Below are 22290 nucleotides of genomic sequence, written 5' to 3'. Positions count from 1 at the left end.
GGATGGATGGATGGATATTTAGATGTATAGATGAGTTAATAGGATGGATGGATGGATGGATGGATGGGTAGGTGGGCGGGTGAGTGGTTGTCTTAATGAATACCCAGAATTCCTGGGGGTAACCCAGAGGACTTTTTCCCTGAGATTGCTCTGTGATATCTTTACATGAGTATACTCAGGAGAGTGGAGGAGGGCAGTGTATATAACCAGGACCATTTGCTTTCCACAAGCAGGTGGGCATCACTTCATGTTTCACATTGTGGTCTCATCTCTCTACCCCACTGAGATCTTCAGAGCATCTCCTCCAGCCAGGGGTAGTCTGCTTGCCCATTTACAGGTGAAAAAACTGAGGCCTGGGGCTCAGTGAGTAGGACGCCAGCCCCAAATACTGAGGGTGGTGGGTTGGAACTGGGCCCTGGCCAAACTGCAACAACAAAAACAACAACAAAAAACTGAGGCCCAACACATTGAATGGACTCATCCAAGTCACATAACCAGAAAATAGAGGGCTAGGCTCAATCCTGGGTGTCTGGACTCCTGCTTTTTTGACATGCTCAGGGGTTGAGGGGACGGAAAGCCCAGAAATTGAGGACATTCCTTTTGGGTACTCTCAGTGCTGTGTTTAGGAGCGGGAGGGGGCCCAGCCCCTGACTGTCAGGAGCCGCCCCTGGGGGTGTTGGGCACGGAAAGGCTGACAGCAGCTGGCTCAGCTTCCAGAAGCAACATCTTGATGAAGTGGTGAGGAGACAGCCAGGGGCCATCTGCCACAGAGACACTTGTCTGTAGGCAGCTGCCAGGAGAGAGCTCAAGGAAGGGAGAGGAGCAGACCCGTCCACTGCCCACACTCTGTGCCCTCAGGGTCAGCTCTACCCAGACACGGGCTTCCCAGAAGGAAGAGGGCACTGCCTCTCCCCTACCCAGGGCTCCCAGCCTCCCTCTGAAGCCCTACTTGCCATCAGGTCCGTCTTGTGCCACTTCCTTACAGTGTGACCTTAGCCAAGCCACTGGCTTCCTGCAGGGCCAGTTTTATGGCCGGCAAAATGATTTTCATGGTAACCTGCCTCAGTATGACATCCCCAAACAGAGTCCAGTGTGCTTGGCAGGTGATAAATGTCAATTCCCTCTCCCGTCCTAGTTAGCAGGCCCAGGCCTGATGGAGTTAGCAGGGGCCCTTTAGAAAGGTGGAGAGTGAGAGATCTGACCTGGAGGGGAGGGTTCGCCCAGCCCCTCCAGGGGTCCAGCCTCCTCCTGGGCAGGGTGCCCTTTGGCACCCTGTGCTGGCTGCACTGAGGATGCCAGCCCAGCAGTACTTCAAGGACAAAGAACAGCCTCAGTGACCCAGGGCCAGTATGCAGCTCGTGAGGGTTAGTGAGGAAGACGGGAAAGTGCCTTGATTGCTTTAAGCCTTTGTTTCCTAATGATGACAATCTCAAAAAGCTGGCAAGTTCTTTTTTTCCATTCTTGTGATACTTTACTAAGAAGAATGTGGGTTTCAACTCCATCCAGGTAAACATAAAAGCTGTAAAGTCTCCATCTTTTGGCAGGATCTCACCTGATGTGCACAATGTGAGGGTGTTCAGCCTTCCCCCTGGGTGAAGGGCTCAACTCCAACTTGAACCTTATCTTAGAATTGAAAACAGTGTAACCTAAAAATGTGTACCCTCATATTAATTTGAAATAAAAAAAAAAAGAGCTAGTAGGGCAGCGCCTGTGGCTCAAAGGAGTAGGGCGCCGGCCCCATATGCTGGAGGTGGTGGGTTCAAACCCAGCCCTGGCCAGAAACTGCAAAAAAAAAAAAAACAAAAAACAAAAAACAAAAAAACCAGGCTGGCAAGTTAGATGAGATCCTGCATAAAGCACTCAATACGGAGCCTCCTCCTTCCCTGCCTTTCTTTCCCCTCTGTGCAAACCTTGTTCTTCTCATGGATCCTTTCCTCTGCCCCACGTGGCACTCAGATGTCTTACTCAAGGTGTAATTTATAGTTCTTTGGCCTCGTTCTCAGAGAATGATACTGGCAGGGCCTGGAAGACCACCCACATGTGCTGGCCGTTCTGATTTCTCCTCTGAAGAGCTCTGAGTGGGAAGGAGAGAATCGGGGACTAGGCAAGGGCAGAGATAAAGCTTTCCCTCCCCTGCCACTCCTGGAAGAGGTTTACAGCGCTGCACAGAGTATGGCACTGCAAACAACACCCTCACACCTTCCTCCAGCCATCTATGGAAGCTCTACAGGGCCTGTCCCCAACCCCATTCCCTCCCGGGCCTGCCTCAGGGCCATGCCCTGGCTGTTCCCTCTGCCTGAAGCTGAGCTTCGTATCTCACCTTAAATGTCACCTCCTTGGAGGAGACACCCTGGTGATCGCATCTCAGGCTGTCACCCACTAACTCTCTCCACTCTCAACTTCTGTCTAATTCTCTACGTAGAGCACTGTCACTCTCTGATTGAAATTTCTGCACGTGTTTCTTTGCTAATTGACTCTGCTCTACTGAAGTGTGAGCTCCATGTGGCCTCTTCACTGCCGTGTCCCCAACCTGATCAGAGGTTGGCTCAACCATTTCGGTTGAGTGAATGACTGAAGGAATGAATGAATGGGTGAATAGTTGCATTTGTCCAGGGACAAGAGCCCTGAGCAGAAAGTCAGGAAGAGCAGGTAATTGGCTCTGCGGGCGGCCTTGGATATGCCTCTCTACGGTTCACAGGGCTGTTTCCCGACTGAGCATGAGGGGCCAGACCCAGCGATCCCCAGGGGATGCTGTACTCCAAATAGTCTCAGGCTTTGTTCATAGGATAGAGTGCTATTGGCGTCTTGTCTCCCAAGCTCAGAGACATAAAGGGGCTTGAACGAGAAGGGGCATAGGGATGTGAGGAAGAGAGGCAAGGAGGATGAAGGCTGGGCCCATGGGAGAAGATCTCCCTGCATTGTGTCCATGCCCCACCTGGAGACTCCAGAGAAACCTCATTGGGAAGATTAACCCAGGAGAAAAAGCACTCCCTGGGAGTCAGGTGACCTGAACTGCTAGCTTTGCTCTCCTCACAATAATGACCTTTGTCAAGTCCCTTTGCGACTCGCTGGATGGACTTCTGTTAACTCAACTGGACAAGGAGGCAAAAAGCCTACCTCCAAGAGGGAGAGTGCCGGGGGAACACGGGAGCCTCCAGTCTGGCTGTTGGAACCAGGTTCTCACACTGGCAGGGGCTGGTCTCCCAGGCATCACCTCCCCTGAGTCGGTTTCCTCCTTGATCTCACTGGCCGCTGGGCTTTCCTGGTCTTGCCACTTGTCACACTGGCTTATACCTCCCTGTTGCTTGTCTTTCTCCCCCATGGGTGTGTGAAGCCTACAAGGGCAGGGACTGAGTCCTGCACACTGTTGAATCCCCAGGTCCCAGGCAAGGTCTGACTCATGAGAAGGGCTTAGGGAACGTGCCTGAAGGAACGCAGGCATGAGTGAGTGAATGAATGAGCATACTTGGAGTACCCAGTGCAGAAGCAGCCAATCCCAAGGATGCTGACTGCTACACTAGAACTTTCTCTTCCAATCTTCCAAGTCCTCTGCGCTCCCCCTGCCTTGCCATGCTAGCCACCCCTCCCCCCCTCAAACCCCTCTGACCTGGCCTTTCTCTCCCTACAGTTGCCCCCAAAGGACCCAAAATCGTGATGACACCCAGCAGAGCCCGGGTAGGGGACACGGTGAGGATTCTGGTCCATGGATTTCAGGTCAGCCCTTCTCTGAGCATCCGGGAGGGTGGAGGAGGGGAACCCACCAGGCACCAGGTCCCTGGTCGCCTTCTCCAACAGCTTTCCCTTGACCGCCAGCCACAGACAGTGGGTCACAGTCTCCCAATCTGTGTGGTGGCAGAACTGAATGGTAAAGAGGTGTGTGCACCTTTCACTCCCCCACACAGAACTGGGAGCAGACGCAGCTCATCAATCCTGACGTTTTCTCTGGCACTAGGCTCTTTCTGCTCCTGGGGTTCCGGGCAGCCACGCCCAGCCCATCACATGAGAATGCTTTGCCAGCCCTGGCCAGGAATGCCTCTGACCCCCTGCTTGCTCTGATCCAACTCTCCCCTGCTCTGGCCAACAGAATGAGGTCTTCCCGGAGCCCATGTTCACGTGGACGCGGGTTGGGAGCCGCCTTCTGGATGGCAGCACCGAGTTCGATGGGAAGGAGCTGGTGCTGGAACGAGTTCCCGCCGAGCTCAATGGCTCCATGTACCGCTGCACAGCCCAGAACCCGCTGGGCTCCACTGACACCCACACCCGGCTCATCGTGTTCGGTATGGGGGGGTGTGATTGGGATCGGGAGAGAGACCCGGAATGAGCCCTGGCTGGGTGCTATCCCAGGAAGAGGGAGCAGCAAGGGCCCTACATTTGCCCTGAGAGGGAGTCCCACAGGAAGGCCGTGTTTCCCAGTTGTTAAAACTATACAGATACTATGCAGATTTCAATTCAGAGAGACTCTGGGTTCAAATCCCAGCTCTGCCACTTAGCAGCTGGGCAGCCTTGGGCAAACTATTTGACCTTTCTCAGTTTCTCCAGCCCCCAGAGAAACTGTGTGGCTGCCCTCAGACAGGGCACGTGAGCCACATGAGTTCTGAATCATCCACTTTTGGCTTCTCTTTCTGTGTCTTTCCAATAGAAAACCCAAATATTCCAAGAGGAACAGAGGAATCCACCGGTAAGTCCCTGCCTTCACGACCTCTTGCTTAAAAGCGAGTGATTTCTGGGGCTGCAGGCACCCCTCCCCTACACTTCAGACAGGCCTTTAATGTACCCTCTAGTAAGGCAGATTTGAGGTCAAGGGTGGTCAAGGATGGGCATTAAAATAGTACAGGGGTCTTGCCATGCCTGAGCAGCTGGCTGTAATTCTAGGACCCCTCCCACTGCACATAGCATCTCTCTTAGCTCAGAGCTCGGCTGTCCCAATCCCAGGAGGATGTGTCCAGCATTGACCATGGGGGCTGTGTCCTGGGGCCCTGGACCACTTCCTAAGACAGCTGGGAGCACAGACAGATGCCTCATCTGGGTCCCTTTATATTCCCTTCCCGGTATTGCCCCCACTCATTGCCCTGATGTGAGCACAACCCAAGGGACCCAAACTCTGCTCCCAGGCCCTCCACCCCTGCTGTCCCACACTGAGCCAGGCTCACAATTCACCACAGAGGCTCCCAGGATGGTCCCCACTGGATGATCCTGATGGCCACCAGCAAGCCTGACCTCAGCTTAGCAAGCCTGGGCAGGGACAGGGTCAAGGACAGGTAGGCAGGCCAGCTGGCAGAGCTGGGCTTTGAACCCACTCAGTTCACCCTGATGCTGAAGTCCAGGGTCTTTGTGGGGCACCCTGATGCTCTGCCATACTGGAATGGGGACTGATGTGCAGACTCTGACCTCTTCCCTGCTGCCTGGCACAGGTTCCGCATCTGGCCCTGCTGGCGCCTGGCTCACCTTGGTGCTTGCCCTGACAGTGGTTCTGGAGCTGACGTGAAGGCACGCCTGGCCCCCACCTCTCCACTGGGCACTGACATCTCCGCAATTGGTTTTCATTTCTTTTCTAAACTATTTCCAGTCTTGTTCTTAGTATCTTTCTGTCTGTGTCTTGGCTTCTTCAATCAGTTTAATTAAAACAAACAATTTTCCCCACCTTGCTTTGTGGCTGTGCATTTTTTATTTGTTCAATGGCAGCAATTGGGCATCTCCTGGCATCCAGTCCTGGCACAGGAGCTGAGGGAGGTGACAAAGGAGATGGAAGGCACCTCTCCCAAGATGAAGGGGGTTGGAGAGTGAAGTTCATCACTCACCAAAGTCCTAACAACCAGGTGTGGCAAGTGGTTAGAGACTCATGAAACCCAAGATTCCCCAGGGCTAAGTGTAACTGTCAGCTGTTTCACAATAATGCTGCATAACAAGCGAACCCAAATCTCAATAGCTGCAACAACATGCACTTATAATTATTTATGCTCATATTGGAGTGGTTCTTCTGATCTAGCCTGGGCTATACCTCAGACTGCACTCCCAGATGTGGATTGGCTTCAGGTCTCCTTAATGAGTTTGTTTCATGGGTGTTTGTTCTAGGGCCCACACAGAAGGGAAAGTGACTATCTGACATTTTTGTTTTGCTGTATCTTATTTGGTTTTCTTTTATTTTTTAAGACAGAGTCATACTCTGTTGCCCAGGCTAGAATGCCATGGCATCAGCCTAGCTTATAGCAACCTCAAACTCCTGGGCTCAAGTAATCCTCTTGCCTCAGTCTCCCAAGTAGCTGGGACTATAGGCACCTACCACAACATCCAGCTATTTTTAAAGACAGGGTGTGGCTCTTACTCAGGCTGGTCATGAACCCTAGAGCTCCCAGGTCCTCCCACCTCGGCCTCCCAGAGTGCTAGGATTATAGGCATGAGCCACCATGCCCGGCCACTAACTGACATTTGATCCTTTTATGGTGGATCATCAAAGTTCAAGAAGATACCTAAATCATGCAAGCACCTTTAAGGCTTGTGTCATGTCCATGAACATTCCTTTAGCCAAAACAAGTCACATGGCCAAGGCCAACATCAGTCACAGTCATGTGTAAGTCAGTGGTAGAGATACCCCAGAACTTTCTACTTGATCACGAGATGATTCCTCATGTCATTCAGCTATTAGCTTTATGGGGTAGGATTCAGAGTTCTGGGGCAGGGGAGGGTGGTGGCCTCTCTGAGCTGTGGTCAAGGCTTAAGCATCAGCAAGAAAAGCCCATGGAAGACTGCATCAGTCTCAACAGGACAGATTGTGCTGTAGTAACACACTGACCCCAGAGTCTTACTAGTACAACCAAGATGTTTCTGGGGTTCACAAAGAGCTCAAGGCAGGTTGGGAAATCCTATTCCATCTCCAACTGAAACATATGATCTCTAGAATCCCCAGGGAAGAGGAAGAGAGGACTGGAGTATCACTGTGATAGGCAGAGTAAGAGCACCTCCAAACATGTCCATGTCCTAATCTCCAGAACTATGTGGCAGAAAAAAAAAATTTGCTGATATGATCAAGCTAAAAATCTCAAGAGGCAAACATGAGTCTGGGTTATCCAGGTGGGCCCAGTGCAATCTCAAGGTCCTTATCAGAGGGAGGCAAGAAGGTGAAAGGCAGTAGAAGGAGCTGTGATGACAGAAGCAAGAGATGGGAGTGATGTAAGGCAGGGGCCATGAGCCGGGGAATGCAGGCAGAGTCTAGAAGCTGAACAAGGCAGGGAAACAGGTCCCACGGCCCCTGTAAGACCCATTTCAGACTTCTGATTCAGAACCCAAAGAGAATGCCACTGCGTTTGTAGTGGTTTATGATAGCAGTAATTAGGAAACTAATACAACCACACAGGGTGTGACTAAGGGCCAGGCCAGCTACTGCACAGATGACTTCTGCCCACAAGCCCAATAGCCAGGAGGAATCACATGGCCTAAGTCTCACTGCAAGGGGGCCTGGGAGATGCTGTATTCTTGGAAAGGGACATGGGGCAGTGAACCCAGAGCACTGTGTCTGCCACTAAGAAGCTGTGGTTCATTCAGTGATTCATTGCTGTGTAACACCACCCTGGCCAGAAGGGTCAGAAAGCTCCCTCTCAGAAATGGCCCCCACCACCTCTGCTGCACGAATGCCCTAGGCTTCTCCCTCCCCAGCCAGGAGAGAGGACGGCCTTGAATCCTCAGGGTTCCTCCCAGGCCATGCAAATGTTGTAGGGAACCAAGACCCAGCTCTACAAAAACTCCAGACACATCAAGCTGGGAGCTGAGTGGTGGCTCTGTCCCCTTGCTGTCATGAGAGCCCTTCTGGCCCCAGCCAAGTCAGGACCCGGACGACCAGTTTGATTAATTTCCACATGGACTCTCTAACTCTTCCCTGGATCTCCAGAATTAAGTCCCACTTCCTGCTATCAAATAGGTATTTCCAACTTTGTGTGGCTAACACCCAACTTTTGATTTTCTCTTCCAAAACATGCTCCTTCCCTAACCTTCCCCTTCTCCAAAATGGTACCATCAACCCAGTTGCTTGGGTCAAACATGTCACTGTTCTCTCTCATTCAGGCTATAGAGATGAGTAGGACTCTGATCTCGAGTTGCTCACAGTTCAGTGAGCAGCAAACATTTACTCAGCTAACCAGTGGTGATCACACCGTGACAAATGACTAGCACAGGCACCTCCTCTGTACTCTGGAGCCTTGAGGTGGGAGGGATGAGTCAGAGGAGACGAAAGAGAACAGATGACGGAGGAGCAGAACTTTGAAGGAAAAAGGTTGGCCAGGCAGACAATGGCAGAGAGGATTCTAGCATGAGCAGCTGGGACTGAGGATGATTTGGTATGTATTTGGGGAAAAGATAAGAAGTTGTATCAGTGCTTCTGAAAGCATGTTAATTTACACAACAAATATTTACTCAGCACTTACCATGGGTCAAGAAGTGTGATGAGTGCTGGAGATTAACTAGGAACATGGGCATATGGTGCTCGTATCAGTTATCTATTGCCACATGATGCTGTATAACAAACATCCTCAGAATGGCGTAGCTTAAAACAACAGCTGTTTCTTATATCTCCTTAGGCTGTGGCCAGCTGCTGAGCCAAGCCAGGTTTGGCTGATCTAGCCTGGGCTCACTCTTGCATTCATAGTCAGGTGCGGGGAAGGTGAGGGGGTTTGGTCTAGGGTGACCTTGGCCAGGTTGACTCAATTATGCTCACTCCCCAGGAAGCTAGCTAGCCCAGTGTGGGTGGATGAACAAGACAGAGAGCCAAGGCACACAAGACCACTCTCTCGTGGTCTAGAGTAACCTGCACACTGTCACTTCTGCTGCACTTTGTTAACCAACACATCTCCCAAGGCCAGTTCAGATTTAAGCAGTAGAGAAATAGATTGCACTTTGTAATGAGAGGAGCTGAGAAGTCCCATCCGTGGTGGGTGGATGCAGGGAAGGAAGAACAACTAGAGCTGTGTTCATGGTCTACAATCGTGGCCCTACATTTTGAGATTGAGGTTCTAGAATTCTGGTCTCCCATGTACCATGTCACAGGTTTTCATTTAAGCTGGGAAACCCCAAGGCCTCCTCGTGACAATTTCTCTTTGAAAAATATAACAAATAAATCCATTCATTCGTTCATTAAATATTTGCATGCCCACCTTTTGTAAGTTGATAGCAAAGTCACCTATAGATATAGATAATCTTCAGTTGCTGAGGGCTCTCAGATATTCATCAGTGTGTGAACATCCAGACCAGATCAGCAGACAACAACCACATGGTACCCCCAGCCTCTGCAACCTACTTCCTTCTTCCCCACAGTTCTGCTGTCTCACAGGATCCACCTGCCCCCTCTGTTGCCTGCCAGCAATTCTACATAAGCTTCCATTGCAAAGTGTCTTTGCCTGTTTTCTGGAAGAGATAACCAAAAAAAAAAAAAAAAAACTTATTCCCTCTCCTTGCCTTAATAGAGGGAAGCGCATGTAGGCATGAAATTGGAATTGCTTTGCCCTATTAACAGCATGGTTGTTGGGCTCCACTGACCCCTGAGGTGCATGAATATCTCAGCAGCAAGTGGATGAACCACAAAAAAAGTGGCAAGAAACACGCCCAGAGGGAGCCAGCTGGGAGGCTAGAGGGCTGTAGAGGGTGGGGCAGCTGCCTGCTTTTGGCTTTGAATTTGAAGACTGGGAGCCTTGAGCAGCTGCAGGGGGTGGTTTATTCAGCCTGGGATGGAGGGCTGGGAATGGGGGATGGGAGGTGAGTAAAACAGGGCCCAGCTTGAGAGAGGAGACGGATCCTCATTTATCCAGCCACTTGCTCCCTCCCTCATTTGACAAACCCCCGAGCATCACCCAGCCAGGGGAAACACAAACACAACCAGGCAGGCCCTGCCCCTAAAGAGGAATGACAGCCTGGGGGTGGGGGGAGGACTGCAATTACTTATGACAAGTACTAGAATAAAAGTCTGAAGAAGAGGCAGTCAGGGCCCAGAAAGGGCGAGAGATTGGTCTGGCACAGGGACGCCAGAAGAGGCTTCTAGGAAGCGGTGACAGAGCAGCCAGGTTTTGAAGGATAAGACAGGGCATCAAAGTCAACTCTGCCACCTTCATGTTTTGACCCCAGCTTGGTTCAGATTCCTTGGCTGTCTCCCAGGCAGCAGCCCAAATGCTGCAGGTCATAAGTGTCCCTGAGCTCTGGTCCCATTTTTATTAACACTGAGGGACATCAAATTAAAAAAAAAAAAAAAAAGGTAGACTGACATAGCTTCTGGTCCCCACCAGATCATCATGTTCCTGATCCCTTGGAAGCCGCATCCCCACCCATTTTTCTTCTCATCCATGAGTCCTGGTCTCCATCTGGCCTCTGCAGACCACCCAGGGGTGTTCGGACCTTATAGAGATCCACGGGGCTAGCCAGCTGATCACTACTGGCTTCAGGTGTGCCCAGAAGATGCAAAGACCACTGCTGGACATCGATGGAGCCACTATCCTTGACACTCACCACTCAGCCCAGGTGTCAGTCCCCCACGTGGCTTACACCTACCACTTAGCATTCTCCATGTGTGGCAGCTCCAAAATGGGGGTCTTTTCACTGGCCTGGGCTCTTCAAGTGTGAACATCCAGGGTCCTCCCCATCACTCAGATCACAGGAAGCCAGGGAGGCCCGTGGCTCGTTCCATCACTGTTCCTCCCAGGGACAAGGGCTGGATAGTCTATTTGGCTGGGAGACTGCGAGAGAAACAAGGCGTGTGGCTGCCATCCTCTCTGCAGCCTTGGGGTACACATCTCTGGGGCCCAACAGACCCACCTCAAGTCGAATCACATGCTCCTCTGGCCCCACTCACCTCCACAGACAAGAGACATTTATTCCTCTTGCTTCTATCCTGGCCAGGGCTATCAGCCAAACAGGAGAGGATCCAAAGGACCTGTCCACCTGCAGATGACCATGACCCCAGCAGCCAGCTCTTCCCTGGGCTGTGGCCATCTATCTTCAGGGAGCACGAAGCAGTGACCTGTGCCTGCTACCCAAGAGCCACCAGGTGCCCCCAAGAGACAGTGGCACAGGGCTCTCAGATCTGGACTCCTGACCCCAGAAAATCTGTACATTTTATCAAATGCACAAATGTACACAGAGCTGAGAAAACAGGAATGGACCCCTGGGCTCTGCCCCTGTCAGGGATGCTGGCAGCCCTGGGAAGCCCCCAAACTTGTTCCCACCCACCCCTCCTTCATCCCCTCTCCCCTCCTCTGTTTCTCTCTGGACTGTACATTTCCAGGGTGGAGGCAGGATGAACGGGCCAGTGGTAGGGTCTGACTCCCTCGGGAGCCCTGCAGTGATGTGAAAATTAAAGCCTAAAGAGAGAGGCAGAAAGAGGGTGAGTGCCCCAGTGCTGGGAAGGTGAGTCGGGCAGAGTGGAAGGGGGTTGAGAGGGGCTGGGGAGAGCTCAGAGAGGAGGGAGAGAGGACAGAGGCCAGTCAGTGTGGGGAGATGTCTGGGGCCGCAGGCTCAGGCATCCAGGGAGACAGAAGGCTCTTCCAAGGATGTAGGGACAGGGTGGAAGGGGCAGAGATGGGATCACTTGGGGGAGGGCTCCTGGAAGGGTAGAAAAGGGGCAAAGATCAGCACTGAATAAGGTGGAGAGAAAAGTAGGGAGGCAGGGAGGGGGATAGAAAGGAGACCAGAGCCTGAGGACAGAGTGAGACAGAGAGGCAGAGACAGAGAGATGGAGAGACAGAGACACACAGAGAGACAGAGAGAGACGCAGAGTCACAGGATAGACACAAGAGACACAAAGACACACAGAGAAACAGGACAGAGACCAAAAGACAGAGACAGAGGACAGAGAAACAGAGACACAGAGAGACAGAGACATACAGAGGAGAGAGAGAGAGAAGGAGAGGGAGGGGGCGGGGGACAGAGGAGGAGATGAGCGGGGAGGAAAGAGTCTGAAGCAGAGTCAAGCTGGGTGAGACCCAAAGAGACACGAGGAGAAAGAGGGAGTCCGGCCTGGGAGGGGGAGCCGCAGCCCAGCCTAGAGCAGGGAAGTTTTCCAAATGCATTTAAGCTGTTGTGCCAGTGATTACGCCCTTGGCCTCCTCCAGGAACAACAGGCCTGAGTGATGGGTGGAAGGAAATTGATGTGCAAAATACATGCGTTTTTTTTAAATGGGGCGGCAGGCCTAAATGTCAGTGGGCACAGCAAGCCCCGACCGCCAGCTGCACCCGACCTTGGGGCTGAACCTTGGCAGCTGCCCCCCGCATCTCTGCTCTTCTCCACCCCCTGTCCCAGGCAGCTGCTGGCTGGGGGCGGTGGCAGTGGGGGGGCCTTGCCGTCCCCATCCCAGGCTCCCACACCTCTTATTCCACTGGACCTGGAGATTTCAGAGCTGCAGACCAAAGGCACTTTCGAAGAGTCCCTTTCTATACCGGCCCTCCCCTCCAACTTCTCAAACTCAATCTTCCCCTTCCCTGGGGATCCTCCCTTTTCTGACCACAGGGAAAGTCCTTCCTTAAACTCTTATCCCAGGCTGAGAGGAGGGGGCTTCTCCTCTAAGAGGAGTGTGGCAGAGTGGTCCGGTTCAGGGATACTGCCTGCGTCTCATGTCACTATCTCCGCTCCGTCACTCACTCTCTCTGTGACTCCCTCAGGTAACTGCCTTCTCTGTGCCTCTTCCCTCTTATGGAAAAGGAGACTCAGTGTCATTCACCCAAGAGGGTTGAATGAACGAAGAGTAGAAATAGGGCAGAGCCTGGCCATCACCCAGTGCTCAGTAAGTGTTGGCTATCGTGATGCTTCTGGTGCAAGGTGAGAGCATCAGAATCACAGAAGATGCCTGGAAGCAGAGTGGTACGGGGAGTTGGAGCATGGGGAGAGTTCTGGATCCTTCCACATGCAGTGTGATCCCTGAACTAGCAGCACCAGCATCCCCTGGAAGCTTGATAGAAATGTAAGACCTCAGCCAGGGCCGGTGGCCCACGCCTATAATCCCAGCACTCTGGGAGGCTGAGGCAAGCAGATTCCTGAGCTCAGGCGTTTGAGACCAGCCTGAGCAAGAGCAAGACCCTGTCTCTAGTAAAAATAGAAAAACTAGCTGGACTTTGTGGCAGGCACCTGTAGTCCCAGCTACTCAGGAGGTGGAGGCAAGAAGATTGCTTGAGCCCAAAAGTTTGAGGTTACTGTGAGCTATGATGCCATGGCACTGGACCAGGGCAACAAAGTGAGACTCTGTCTCAAAAAACAAAATAAAAAAGAGAAATGCAGGTGTCGGACCTGCGTACTGTGAATCTGCCTTTTCACCAGGCCCCATGCCTTTTGGGTGCCCAGTCAAGTTTGGGAAGCCTGCTCTGGGCCTAGGGAGACCAGATAGAGGGTTACTTGGGGGAGCTGGAGCAAGACATGCAGAGAAGGGCAGTCCTGGCTAGGCAGCAGGGGCCCTAGGATGTCCCCAGCCCTGACTGTTTGTCACATCCTGTGCTGGGTTGCTTGAGCCTCAGAATGACCTGATCCCCAGTCTCCAAATTAGGGGAAGAAGCTCAGAGAAAGCTGGCCTGGGCACAGATAGCTGCAGCAGGGTGGGGGGAGCCCAGGCTGACTCCTCTGGGCAGAGAGAAGCCCTAGCTCTCTAGGAAGGGTGGCTGTGTGACAGGAGGGGCAGGGGACAGTAGAGAACCCGGTCAGGGGCAGTCTAGGCACTCAGTCAATGTCAGCCCCCTTCCCTCTCTGCTCCCTGAAGGCTGTCCCAAGGCAGGTGGTTCTTCTAAATATTCCAATGATCTCGAGCTGGTTGGTTCAAGAGGCCGCACTGTGCAGCGTTTTAAGAGGTGGACTGTAGGGCCAAACTCCTCTGGGTTGAATTCCTGGCTTGGCTATTGACTAGCTGTGTGACCCCAGGCCGTTTACATAACCTCTCTGTGCTTTTGTGACCTACCTGCTCTAAATAATGAGGATAACACACACCGTCAGGCTACTATGAGAGCTGAGGGAGATAGTACATATAAAATACTCAGAACCAAGTCTGGCGTATCTCACGTGCTCAGTAAATGCTGTCTCTCCTTGTTACTCAATTGGTACCAGGTGCTAACATGAATCTCCAGCCTTTAAAACTGGGTAAAAGAGATCATGTGGGGCTCCTTACTCTTCCTCCAAGGTCATTGTCTTCCCCAGATCATCTCATTATAAAAGGAGGAGCGTGAAGGAGAAGAGCAAACTGGGGAGAAACTCACAAGATTCTCTGAAAAGTTGTTTCCATCGGCCCACGCATCACCCAGGTAGGGCAGGTATCACTGCACTCAATAAAAGGGACAAGAAGTGACCTCAAGGGGGAGAAGGGACTTGCCAGAGTCACGCAGCTGGTAAGCAGGGGTAGCAGATGGCAGCACCACTCTCTCTACACACATACCTGCCTTCCTGACTCCACACACAGCCACTGTGTCACCATCCCTCTGAGGCTAAAAGACTTCAACCGCCACCAGCAGAGAAGGAGGGCAGGCAGAGAGCCCTCTCCGCTCTGGCCAGTGGCAGCCTTAGAGTGGGCTGGCTCAGCACCACCCCAGACTCTCGGTCTTCTCCTTAGTGCCCACCTCTTTACCCCAGATAAAAAAACTCTTCTTTCCACGGGAAGCAGAAAGGCACGTGAGGTCTCCACCCAGGGCAGAGTTGGGAAAACAGAGGCCCTGAGCAGCCCCATACCCTTCCTTAGAATTATACTCAATTGTCCAGTAACGAAAATATTTACTCAGCCCGTGGGTTCCCCTTTTTTACCTGTTGGGTTCTGGAATCTACACCAGGGAAGAATTCCAAGGTGACTCAGTCTCTTGCAGGGAGCAATGCAGGTTCAGGACAGCCTCCCAAGAAATAGGGTACATGTCCTAAGTTGGGCTGATGTCTGAGCCAGGTGGCCACTTCCTGGGAATGGGAACAGCCTACCAGAGAGGGCAGCCTGCCCTCAGGAAAATGGCCTTTTCACACACACTGCCACGGCGTTCTGGACTCCACCCTGGGTTCTAACAACTTCAAGGGCTTTTGTCTGAGGCTCTATTTGAGGTTCTGAACGGCCCGGGTTTTAAACAACTTTGCGCTGCTCTGAACCTGCATCTGCCTTGTTCTTTCTCTCCATTTCCCCTAAAACCTGTGTGTGTGCGTGTGCGAGTGTGTGAGTATGTGTGCGTGTGTGTGCGAGTGTGTGTGTGTGCGCGAGTGTGTGCATGTGTGTGCGAGTGTGTGTGTGAGTATGTGTGCGTGTGTGTGTGAGTATGTGTGCGAGTGTGTGCGTGCGTGTGCGTGCGTGTGGGCGTGAGCGTGTTGAGGTGGTTCCTAGGGGACTATTAACTAAGAATAATTTATCCAAGAAATTTGTTATGTTAGAATTACCAATTAGATATGATTATAACTTACCATGGCTAACACCGCACTACTGTTGGAAATCTGAATCCCATTAAAATCTAATTAGCATATATTAAGTCGAAGGCATTTTTACTGCAGTGCACCAGCAGGCTTGCGCTGCGACCGGCCGGGCTCAGGGACTCACTGTCCACTTCAGCGTGCCAGCCACGCTGCCCACAGTGCCCGGGTGGGTGCCAGGCGGCCCACAGGCAGCTTTTCTCCTGCTGCCCTGGCAGCAGATGGCCCATAGAAACGGGCAGCCCCAGACACAGACCTGACATCTGAGGTTCTGTGTTTGGATGAGTGGTTAGAATCTGCGGAGAGGCTACTCTGATGTGTGACTAGCCCAGCCAAGGTACTGCGGGGTCAGTGCTCTGGGCTAAGAGAATGGAAGTGATTTTGGCAGCCCCCGGGAGCCAGCCAGCTTGGTGGCTGAATGCCAGCATCCCAGAATGTATCCTGCCCAGGGCTCCCAGCTATACCCTAATACCTAGCAAAGCCCGCACACACGAACAGCACTCACTGAGCCCTTCCGATGGGCTAGTCTCAAGCCTCCCAAGAACTCCAGGAGAACGGCAGTATGATTATGCCTATTAGATGCATGATGAACTTGATACTTTAAGGAGGTTAAGGAACTTGTTCAAGGTCACATAGCCAGTAAGTAGCAGAGTCAGCATTTGAACCCAGGTTGTTTTTCCTTTTGTGAAAGCTCTGTCTCCTGACAACCCTTTGAGGGAATGAATGAGGTCCATCATCCGGGTGTAAGCCAGACTTCGCCATTGCCTCTCCCTGCCAGAAGGGGGAGGCAGTGAGGGAGTGGGGAGCCCAGGGTGAGACAGACTGCTTAATGGATGTCACCCGCAAGGTCTCTAGGGGACATTCAAGGGGCAGACAGAGATGTTGCTCCACAGAGATTTGCTGAATGCAGTCATCCTGACCACTGTTTTCTGAGTTTTTTGGAGATAGCCATATTTGTTTGCTAGTGCTGCCTTAACAACATACCACAGGCTGAGGGCCTTAAACAGAAATTTAATTTCTCACAGTCCTGGAGGCCGGAAGTCTGCAATCAGGATTTAGCAGGCTGGTTCCTTTGGAGGCCTTTGTCCTTGGCCTGTAGGTGGCCGTCTTGTCCCTGTGGCTTCACAGGACCTTCTCTCTTGTTCCATGTCTGTGTCATAATCTCCTCTTCTTATAGGGGAGCGTTGGATTAGGACCACTCCCAGGACCTCACTTTATTTAATCATCTCCTTAAAGACCCTATTTCCAAATCGTCACATTCTATTCCAACATACGAATGTGGGAAAGGGGGTATAGCCTGAGGAATGTCACCCATCCACAGGGCTCTATTATCCCAACTTTTAAATCCCAGGCTCAGATATTTCTCTTAAAGCCCCAAGGCACTCTGCTCATGGGAAGTCACCCAACCTGGGTGATCTGCTCCCCCTTCACCCTCCTGAAGCAATTCAGTCCCATTCTCAGGTCCTGAGAGTTGAGACAGCATCACCTATGCGGGACACACTCCACCCAGCACAATGCCCCCTCCAACTAGGAGCCCACAAGGCTGGTTCCTCTGGGTCCCAGAGCAGGGCAGCTGGGGACAGGGGCAGCTGATGAACAGCCATGTGGCTGCAGGGTGAGCAGAAGCAGGTCATCAGAAAGAAGGGTGGGCTAGGTGATCCTGGCACACACAGCGACCTCTGCTGCTGGAATTCAGGCCCACCATGGGAGGGGGATCCTACAGGGGCACGAGAAGGCACTCAGGGTGCAGACCCCCTCTCTTTCTCAAGCTGGGGGCTGGGGACAGGGGTACGTTCAGCGTGTCAAAATGCAAGAGCTGTACACTGAGGACTTGGCGCTTTACTGTTTAGTTGGCTGTGTTGAACAAGCCTCGATTTCCTGGTCCTGACAACGTTCTGTCATTAAGGTAGCCTTGGGAAAAGCCGGGTGAGGCGATCGCGGGAACGCTCTGTGACCGTTTTCACAGCTTGCGAGTTATGTGTGCGTCTCAAATTATTTCAAAATAATTTTTTAAATGCTGTGAAAAACAATAAAAGCAAGACACATTAGGTTTATTTTAAGATCGTGTAACATCTCTAGCCCTGGAGGAGTTGAAATACACTGTAAATTTAAAAACAAAAAAGATTTCTGCACTTTTCTCTATTTATGTTACGCTTCAATTAAAAGTTTAAAAAAAGCCTTTTGCCAGTCTCTGAGTTTATCCCAAAGAAGTGAAGAGACGTGATTACTCACAGAGCACGTACTACGTGCCAGCTAGTTGTAGGCCTTTAGGCTGGGTTATCCCATTCATTACTCTGAAAGAGGGAGAGAGTATTGTCTTCATTTGCAGATGAAGAAACTGAGGCTCAGAGAGCTCAAGGCAGCTACCTAAGGTCACACAGCCCATTCAGGGCATAGCTAAGTTTCCAACCCAGTGATCAATGTGGTCTACTAAGGTCTCACCTTTGTCCCTGCTCCTGCTTGAGTCACCCTGAAGTACATTTCTCCCTCCCCCAATCCCCACTGCCCTGGACTGCCTTGCCCAGACTCAGGATGATACATCAAGGTCCTCAATCACCCCCATTCCCACCAGCAAAGCTGCTACTGCCAGTTTCACAGGAAACCCCACCTGCCAAGCTCCCTCACTGGGATCAACAATTGGATCATTATTAGCACCATTAATTGCAGTGCTGAGTATGCAGCTCACTCTTCTCGGGTCCCCACAGACCCTCCCCCCCAGCCTGCTCCACGCAGGACCTACTCCCTCCTGCATTCCCCCAACACATATGCACACCCTCAGCACCAAAGTCCCCGAGACACTTGGAGCTCAGACAAAATTAGCTCATTTATTCAACCGCCCCACTGAGCGGACTTTTGCTTATTGCCACGGACCCTAAAATTACCCCGGTTTATCATGTCCTCCGGAATTTTGGCTCAGGCAGCACTTTGGGGACTTACAAGCATGTGGGACAAAAGAACAGCTGGAGGAACTGGAGCTGATGCCGGTAACTCCAGCCTCACAGGTCATTTCCCTCAGGCAGACTGAGGCCAGGGGAGAACACAGAGTCGCCCGTCGGGGGGAGGCAGTGGATCTGTGTTAGGAGAACATAACTAAGACTCAGCTTGTCCAGGTCTTGCCTCCCCCCACCCACAACCACCCAGAGAATTTATAGACTGCCCTGCAGGTGCTGACAAGTATTCTTCCCGAAGGACTTCCGCGAACGAGCCACTTTGAGAGAATGTCCTTGCTGCAGGACTTATCAGAGCTTTTACTATGGGGACGTGCCTTGAGTCTCCAAGAGGGGCCTGTCTAAGGCAATGTTTTCCACTCTCCTTTGGAATGTCCCACAGAGATGAGCTGGTCCAAGGCCTTCAGCACAGATGTGTCTTGGGGGCAGTTCTGGGACTGCAAGATGGAGATGGATAAAGAAAGAATCTGAAGTGGTGGTGAGGATAATAGGCAGAAATATTACTGTTTCTATTTTGCAGATGGGAAAAGCTGAGGCCCCGAGAGGGAGAAGGATGTGCCAGATCAGCAGGCGAATTAATGACCGAGCTGGGCCTAAACCTCCAGCCCGCTGTTCTTCCCTTTGCTGCTGAGGTTTGAATATTTGACCTCTCCGACTTCATGCTGAAGTAAGGTCCCCGGTGTTGGAAGTGGGGCCTAATGGGAGGTATCTGGGTTGTGGGCGTGGATCCCTCACGAGTAGATTAGTCCTCTAGGGAGAAGGGGGAAGTGAATTCTCTATTAGTTTCCATGCAAGCTGGTTGTTAGAAAGAGCCTGGCACCTCCTTCTCTCTTGTGTCCACTCTCTCCATGTGACCCCTGCATAAACCCTGTCCCCTTCACCTTCTGCCCTGAGTGTAAGCTCCCTGAAGCCCTCCCCAGAAGCAGATGCCAGCACTGTGTTTCTTATACGGCTTGCAGAACCGTGAGCCAAATAAACCTCTTTTTCTTCATAAGTGACCTAGTCCCAGGTGTTCCCTCATAGCAACACTAAAGGACTCAGACACCTGCCCAGGGATGAAAGGGTGGGTCCCTTGCAGGGGTTGTACCTTGTACACTGTACGCCAGTCCCGAAGGGGAACTAGCAGAGATCTATACATAACCGTATAACCTGCCGTAATACTTACAAAGCTCTTTCAAAACTGTTCAGCAAGCATCCGTTTTCATCTCAACAATCTTTCTCTAAATCATAGGCATTACAGCCTCACTTTAAAGAGGAAGCCGCTGCTCCTCAACAAGGACATGTGATTTGTCCAAGGTTGCAGGTGCCATTGTCAGCAGAGAAGGATTTCCATCCTGGGGTCCCAGGACCCCGATCCCCTGCCAGCTTTCCCTCAAGGGCAAGCTCTGGGTCTCACTCGGTTCAGTGCCTCATCTCTCCCACTCCAAGTGGCCAAGCTATGCAGAGGGAACCCTGGGCCTAGGGCCTGGTTCAGGGTCCCCCAGGGGAGAGCCCAAGAGAGGCAATTGGGGTCCAGAGCACCCATTCGCATGCATCTGAGGTGCTCTGGCCATGCAGTGGGAACCCTGGGCCTGGGGCCTGGTTCAGGGTCCCGCAGGGGAGAGCCCAAGAGAGGCAATTGGGGTCCAGAGAACCCATCCGCATGCATCTGAGGTGTTCTGCCTCCCTGCTACCTCCTTTTTCCCTCGTTGCACCCCTGCCAAGGTCAAATTCAGCCCTGACCACAGCAGGATTCCTTCAAAGAGGGGCCTCCTCCCTTCCCATTAGTAAAGGGAGAGGTTGCCTGAGATTTGAATCTAGCCTGCTTGGGAGAGAACAGGACTCTGTGTTGCAAATAAGTCAGGTCTGGAGTGATCGAGTCACTTATCAGGAGTCACACGGTGACCAGAGGTGGAATAGATCAACCCGCTTTTTCCACCAGACCAGTGAGTGAATCTCCAGCTTCAAAGTGCACAAATCTCCAACTTGGTGCAGAAAAGAGTCAGCAGAGCAGCCTGAGGCCACCACCCTTCAAAGGGCTGCTTGCAGGGCTGGCCCTAGGATGGCATCAGGCAGCTTGGTTTCCGGAGGACCCCCGCCATTCCCTGATGAGAGTGACTCACGATTTACAAACTGTGCCTGCAAGGAGCATGGCTTATGCTGACACCCTGCTTTCCTTCAGGGGGTCTGAACTTTTACTCTGTGCCAGGTAGAGGATGGTGCCCAATCAAACCCTGTACCACGTCACTAACAGGCTTCCTTGGCAAACAGCACTTCCCATTGCTGGAGGAATTAAGAGCCTCTGTGTGACTCCATGGGAGAAGACTCTGGAAGGGTGTCCCAGTTTCCTCCAGACTTCACCTCATGCACCTTCTCCCTCTTTGCTGATTTTACTCTGTGTGATTTCTCTGCAATATATCTCAGCTGTGAGTACAACCCTACGCTGAGTCCTGGTGTTGGTCTTGGAGCCCCCCGACACAGGGAGATATTACAGTGCTGATTCTGGGTCATCCACTGCTACGGCCTACATGTTTGTCCCCCCAGAATTTATATATTGGAACCTAATCTCTAATGTGACAGTGTTAAATGGGAGGACATTTGGGAGGTGTTTAGTTTTGTCACGAGGGCTCTGTCCACACAAGTGGAATGAGGGTCCTTATAAAAGAGACCCCCAAGAAGTAGCCAGCCCCTTTCATCATGGGAGGAGGTTGTGAGGAGATTCAGACCATGAGCCAGAGAGCAGCACTCACCAGACACAGAGGATGCCAGAGCCTTGGTCTTGGGCTTCTAGGCCTCCTGACTACTGGTTATAAGCCACAGGTTTATGGGATTTTTGTTTAGCAGCCCAAACAGACTAAGATATACAGTTCCTGAATTCCAATCCAGTGGTTCTAGAGAAGACGCCCAGAAATCTGCATATTTGCACATACTTTGGGTACCCTTGGGACCGGGCCTGTGGACCCAGCTTTGAGAAACATTCATAGCTGAGCAGTGGCGGACAAAGTAGTGAGGAACAGGTTTCCTGGGAAGCCTCCTTCTCTGACAATGTCCCTGTGCCTTCTGTGGATCGTAACGCTTGGGAGGTGTCTCTGAGACACTGTGTCTCCAAGTTTCTACTCTGATCCTCTCCTGAATAAGAAGAGCCCAGAGCCAGGCCCTGACACTGTTCACTCACTGTCCTAATCGCCCTGCAGGCTCCAGATGAAGAGTTTCAGAAAGAGGGTGGAGGGAGCCTAATTGGCTGCTGGGGACACAGGGCTGCTGAGAGGGAGCCTGGGGTCTGAGCTGGCTCTTCCTCTCCAACCTCTCAGACCCAGCAGGCAGGAGCAGGCCCCCCAGTGCACGGGGAAAAGTGAGGTTCTCTCTGGACTTCTAGATCAAAGCTCATCCCGGGTAAAGTGCACATCACTCTCAAGAAGCTGGTGGCTGCTGAAAGAAGAGAGAGCTGTCACTGTCAACCTGGCATCTGCAAGAACAGCCGTTTGGCCTCTATGCACACCTCAATTCATGAGCCCACAGCGTCGTCTTGGGGTGTTTAAGACCAGTGGGCACCAGCGCCAACACCTTCTGTGTTCCACTGATTACTCAGCAAGCATTCCTTGCGCACCTACTAGGTGCCAGCCACTGCTCTAGACTGGAGACTCGGCAGCAAGTCAAACAGACAAAATTTCCACCCCCTGTGACACTGACATTCTGCATGGGAGGCGGTCAACAAAGTAACTCAGTTCAGTGATGTCTGAGCAGATATATTCCAAGATGAAGCCAAAAAGGAGGATAGAGAGTTTGGGACAACGGCCATTGTAATGAGGTGACAGGGGAGGCCACCCTGCCTCTCATCATGGGAGAGAGAACTCAGTGTAACAAAGGTGAGTGATTGCCCATCCCTCCAAAAGATGTAGCCAGCTTGTTTTCCAAACTGATGTCCCACCCAAGTTTCTTCCCACAGGTTTGCTGGCTGGACCAGGGACCAAGTGGACTAGG

General features: G+C 52.0%; 1 protein-coding gene across 1 annotated transcript in view; it reads left to right on the top strand.

Moving 5' to 3' along the window:
- IGSF21 (immunoglobin superfamily member 21) overlaps positions 1-5640 on the top strand; it is a 242056-nt gene extending 236416 nt beyond the window's left edge. The window contains exons 7-10 of the mRNA XM_003783853.1: positions 3629-3714; positions 4085-4277; positions 4640-4678; positions 5412-5640. Of these exons, the coding sequence (XP_003783901.1) occupies positions 3629-3714; positions 4085-4277; positions 4640-4678; positions 5412-5485 (392 nt within the window). The 3' untranslated portion in view covers positions 5486-5640. The remainder of the gene's footprint in view (positions 1-3628; positions 3715-4084; positions 4278-4639; positions 4679-5411) is intronic.
- Positions 5641-22290: the final 16650 nt, after the last annotated feature.

This window comes from Otolemur garnettii, unplaced genomic scaffold (genome assembly GCF_000181295.1).
Source record: "Otolemur garnettii isolate 467f Iridium unplaced genomic scaffold, OtoGar3 scaffold00009, whole genome shotgun sequence".
NCBI classification, from domain to species: domain Eukaryota; kingdom Metazoa; phylum Chordata; class Mammalia; order Primates; family Galagidae; genus Otolemur; species Otolemur garnettii.
The sequence above is the reverse complement of the archived record's forward strand: the minus strand, read 5'-3'. Positions and strand labels throughout refer to the sequence as shown.